The 5160-nt window shown below is 31.9% G+C and overlaps 1 protein-coding gene across 2 annotated transcripts; it reads right to left on the bottom strand.

Annotated features, from left to right (window-relative positions):
• Positions 1–621: 621 nt before the first annotated feature.
• Positions 622–4941, bottom strand: LOC112457647 (odorant receptor Or1-like). 2 transcript variants are annotated; one of them, XM_025020819.1, is made up of 6 exons: positions 4426–4941; positions 3249–3671; positions 2390–2770; positions 1311–1515; positions 866–1021; positions 622–711 (listed from the first exon to the last, which is right to left on the bottom strand). In XM_025020819.1, exons 2-6 carry the CDS (start codon positions 3608–3610, stop codon positions 667–669), a joined length of 1149 nt encoding a protein of 382 aa, XP_024876587.1. In that variant the 5' UTR covers positions 3611–3671; positions 4426–4941; the 3' UTR covers positions 622–666. The 2 variants fall into 2 exon arrangements, with proteins under 2 accessions (XP_024876587.1, XP_024876588.1); XM_025020820.1 differs by lacking the exon at positions 4426–4941 and having other exon boundaries at positions 3249–4036.
• Between the last annotated feature and the right edge of the window lie 219 nt (positions 4942–5160).

The raw sequence follows: 5160 nt of genomic DNA, 5'->3' as shown, positions 1-5160 counted from the left end.
TAATCCCAGTAACAATAATAATGGTCATTAAAAAATCGAAACGTAAAGTCGTTTAGATATTTATTACGGAGTACTCGTTCTTTTCATCTTCTGTGCATACTATAATTCTGAAAGTTTTTCTACTTGCAATCATCGAGAGGTACCGTCCTTTACAGTCACACACATTATTATGTTCTCATTGAATAAATTATTTGTACATCTTCATATTTACCTGAACTGAGTGGAAGATAGTATTTCTAGAAGAGCCCTATCATGTTGCATAATATATACCACACAATGTAGCGAAGATGTATAAGACATTTAGATATTTTCTGAATAAACTGTCTGCTCGTATGCCGACTACAAGTATACATAATAATTATATACCAACCCTATTCGCAACACAATACATCACATATGGCATGATACTGAGAAATTCCACAGTCTTGACTTTATACTGAAGCGAAATTAATGTCGCTTGAAATCGCTTGAAATTGATGAATTGTACATTACATTACAATGTGTAGAATGTAAGTATTCAATGTGCGTACATTAAACTCAGCATTCCTGGAAATAATAAGGGCTAAGATTGAAATAAATACGTAAACAGAAATTTTGGATTTACTAATTAATTTATGGAAAACTATATAATTATCGTGCCCAAGTACACGTTTGTTTATTTATATTTTACTTTTGAAGCACGTTGAATGCCGTGTATGACATTTTTAAGATCTGAAAGGAAAATTAGAGAAATAGAATAGAAAGCAGTGCAGTTATTAAAAATTTCGACTTATATTTTTCGATATGCACCACAAATGTGTCACTGACATAATTTTGCATTCAAGTATTTGATTTGTCATCAATTTATTATGACAGAACTACTAACATTGCTGTAAGACTGAAGAGACAGTGTTATCAAGAAGCTGCTAGTAAACTTTATTGGAATTGTGCTTCGCATCATGATTAACAGCAAGTCCCTTTGTTCGTTAATTGATAGTAATGGCCAGTCCATGCAATATATAGCGTTCCCTACGCTCGTACTCTGCCAACATAACATAATTAAATTTATCACTTTGCAATAATATCGAATGGTTATCAATATTATTAATATTACTAGCATTAGTGTGTACACACATTCACGTACGTACGCACGCATCACATCATGCATATGTACATATATAAAAATTTATATATACATACTTCTATCGACTAGTGCCAGGTAAATTGTTAATTTCTCTCGAAATTGTGTTAAAAATCGAGTGTTCGTGAGTATCTATTACCTGAATAAAATACATCATTTTGGTGTAGAGTGTAGATTTTGATAAAATTACCTTAAGCATGACTTCATTTCCAGACCAGCAAAGTATGTAGATTTGTACAAACATTCCAATGGTGTAGAATAATAAAGTCACAAGTCCAGACAGTTCCGCAATATGAGTTGACAAGTAATACACACTTGTACATAATACCAGTATGCTTCCAGAAAATTGAACGAAGAACACTTGGTTGAATATAGCGTTTACCGCTTTGGCATATCTATAATTGGTTCATGTTAGTCCTGTATATATTGCATATAAGTAAAGCTGTTACACTTTTAATACATAATTTTATAACATGATTTGTACAAATCTAAATTTCTCTCTGTTTTCGACCCCGTATTAATTGTTTATTGATATCAAATGATACTATACCTTTTCACTATAATCTTTCTATTATAAATCACAGTGATTACTATCATAAATAATATTGATTTTTTTTACAAAAAACAACGCATTTAAATACGCACGCAGACATAAAAAGGCATTTGAAATACAAGATCTGTAAAAAAATACCCGACTCTTTTTCTCATAATTTTTGTTGGTATATTTATAACTTATTTAGCCTTGTTGCCTTTAAAAGATGTTCTTCCTCGATTGATACATCACTCCCAACGTCGTTTCCACTTCTAGATATCCACGTTGAAAGGCGGAAGATCGCAGACAGACTTAGGCGCGATTCCGAAAAACGCGTATTAGAACTAATTCCAGAATTATAAATTTGTGGAGTATTAACCGAGAAAGAACATATTTTGAAGACGACAGAACTGAATAAGATAAAGATACGCCCGGAAAATTATAAGAAAAGTTCGAAATTTTTTTGAACAGAAATCATATATGCATGAATTGCACGGAGTTTAACATGACTTAACCCGGTTCTACAATACGTCGCAAACGATGGCAACTGCCAGTTGAAAAGTGTTATTTCTGCATGACTGCCGATTGCCAGTTACTGTCGCCAAAAAAATTAAAAGTTCGCCAACCCTCTTTTGACAACCGCAATTGACAAGCGCAACATGAAAATAACACTTTTACAACTAGCAGTTGCCATCGTTTGCGACGTATTGTAGAATGGTTTGTAGAATGGTCCTTACTCGTAAATGCTGAGATGATGATGTATGCACTCTGATATCTCCGTTTTGTCTTTATTTGACAAAGAGAGACCATGTTCCAGATATCTAACTGTTTTATTAATTATTAATTTGTGAAGACGATATTCGAAAATTTCAAGCTGGGCACACGTTTGCAAAAACAATCCGAAGATTAAGGTATCCGTGCCGATACTTATCATTGTGGCAAAAAGCAAAGATACAATTTGATGAATGGATATAATCCAGAAAACTAGAGGTATATTATAATCCCACGGCAGCCATATTCGATAAGGCATATGACCTTGCATAACATTTAATACTGATCCTATTGTAGTGCCTGTAACGGCGCTAGTCGCCAAAAGTGCGTATTTTATAGAATATGACCTGTAAATACAGAAAGAAAGTTATGTTTTATTATTTAATAACTTTTGTACATTTATGACATTTAAAATTTACTCATATATTTTGTAAATGTAACGAAAATTTGCGTTAATTTATGACAGGATTTAATTATTCTGTGGTTGCGTGTTTGTGCGTGTGTCTATGTGTAATACTGCTTTAAAATAATACCTATTTAATTTATTTTATACACACAATATTTTTTAATTCAACAAAATATAATTAGTAATTAAGTCATTAAGTTTAAATGACCATGATTATTCTAAAAGTATATAAAATGAATAAAGTCCAACAATTAATAAAGGTCCTGTAGGGAGCGCTAAAAATATAACATTCCGCATGTTTAGTTAGGTCCAGGACAAAAGAAATATGTAAAATACAGTAAACAGACTATATTCTTGCGATAATTCGTGCAAGGTACATTAATATTCCACCATAAAATTTTCTAATTAATTATACGTACCTGATAAACTTATCAGACTTTGTTTGTATCGCCGATTCGTCTTCATCACAAGGTTTACACGGTGCTTTCATCAATAGTCGCATCAAATTGATAATCGCATTCCGACGCATCACAACGACTGTCGCTTTGCAACATACGGCAACAAGAGTCAGGAATATTAGAGTATTATTGGCAAAATCATCGATATTGTCGACGATAAGTACTATATCCATAAATTGAGTTAACACCACAAAGTATTCCGAAGATATTATAACAAAGGTAAATACATTGTATAATAGTTTTGCGGCATTGGATGACCATTCACTAGGTCGCCATAAACCACAAAAGTTATACACTAAAAATTGTAGTGTAAGTATTTGCATATTTGGATCGCTTTCTTTACAAACAACTTATCAATGTGCTGCACAAAAGTATAGTCTCTTTCTACACATAAAGAAAAGGTTTAAAGCATTGCGAAAAGTATCTTTTATCATACATGCCAGATTAAATATAGCCAACGAAACATATGTACATCCCAAGGAGCGACAATGCGCGTATAATGCGCTTTGAATGTACATTAAATTTTGCATTAAATGCGGGTATTTGTCCCGCATTATATGCGCATTTAACGCATATTATGGACGCGCATATCAAAAAGTGCACGTACGCATTGATCGAGGAACCCAATCAAACAACTAGTAAACTCTGTACTATATTAGAATTTATTTTTGTGCCCAGCTTTTAAGCATTGCTGTGAGCATATTCCAGTACCAGCTATCACAAAAGAAAAGAACCTTCTTATTTAGATAGAATATCTTTATTTTTGACATGATAAATGTCATTTCAAGTGTCATTTACTTAAAAAATACAATTTTTAAAATTCAATTCATATAAAATTTAAAAACTTAAATAAAATGTTTTATAATGAGTCAGAAGTTACTCATTTCAATATTTTATAAAACATGTTACTTATAAATTAAATGCTAAATTTACATTGATTACGATTTGAGTGCGCGCATTTTGAACACACAATTAATATAGTTTTGAAGCCAATGCAATTGTACGCGCATTAAAAGCACGTTATACGCGCATTGGCGCTCCTTGGGATATAAGATAATTGTAAGGAAAATTAAATTTAATGCAAAAGCCTGTATAATATTTCACGAAATAAATTAATAAATTAATAAATTCTACAAACTGATGATTAAATCGCACACTTAACACTGAATGTAAATGTCTGCGATAAATTTTATTTACTCAACTCATAGACCGCGTACTTTAGTTTGAGAATCAGACGGAGAATCTTAAATCGTGTGAATATAACTAGAAAGTAATATTTCTAAGTATTAATCGCGCATCTGTTTCAAAATATCGCGTCTTACATCTTGCTACTAATACAACACAATTAACAAATATTATAGATAACGTGTTTTACTATCGTGAACGTACGTCAAAGAGTTTTATTTAAATGTAACCATGCAAGGACGTCTTGCAACGGACTATGTAGTTTTACATAGTTCGATCAATTTCTAATCCCAGTAACAATAATAATGGTCATTAAAAAATCGAAACGTAAAGTCGTTTAGATATTTATTACGGAGTACTCGTTCTTTTCATCTTCTGTGCATACTATAATTCTGAAAGTTTTTCTACTTGCAATCATCGAGAGGTACCGTCCTTTACAGTCACACACATTATTATGTTCTCATTGAATAAATTATTTGTACATCTTCATATTTACCTGAACTGAGTGGAAGATAGTATTTCTAGAAGAGCCCTATCATGTTGCATAATATATACCACACAATGTAGCGAAGATGTATAAGACATTTAGATATTTTCTGAATAAACTGTCTGCTCGTATGCCGACTACAAGTATACATAATAATTATATACCAACCCTATTCGCAACACAATACATCACATATGGCAT

Source organism: Temnothorax curvispinosus, unplaced genomic scaffold (genome assembly GCF_003070985.1).
Source record: "Temnothorax curvispinosus isolate PA1 unplaced genomic scaffold, ASM307098v1 QBEX01008018.1, whole genome shotgun sequence".
Lineage (NCBI taxonomy): Eukaryota > Metazoa > Arthropoda > Insecta > Hymenoptera > Formicidae > Temnothorax > Temnothorax curvispinosus.
The sequence above is the reverse complement of the archived record's forward strand: the minus strand, read 5'-3'. Positions and strand labels throughout refer to the sequence as shown.

What these genes read in the sequence shown, in the direction of transcription:
- LOC112457647 (XM_025020819.1), bottom strand. Translation starts at nt 3,610, where the DNA reads ATGCAAATACTTACACTACAATTTTTAGTGTATAACTTTTGTGGTTTA. An exon ending in AAGTCTGATAAGTTTATCAG is followed by an intron (nt 2,771 to 3,248) that starts GTACGTATAATT and finishes CTGTATTTACAG; the next exon opens with GTCATATTCTATAAAATACG. An exon ending in CATCATCTCAGCATTTACGA is followed by an intron (nt 1,516 to 2,389) that starts GTAAGGACCATT and finishes AACCAATTATAG; the next exon opens with ATATGCCAAAGCGGTAAACG.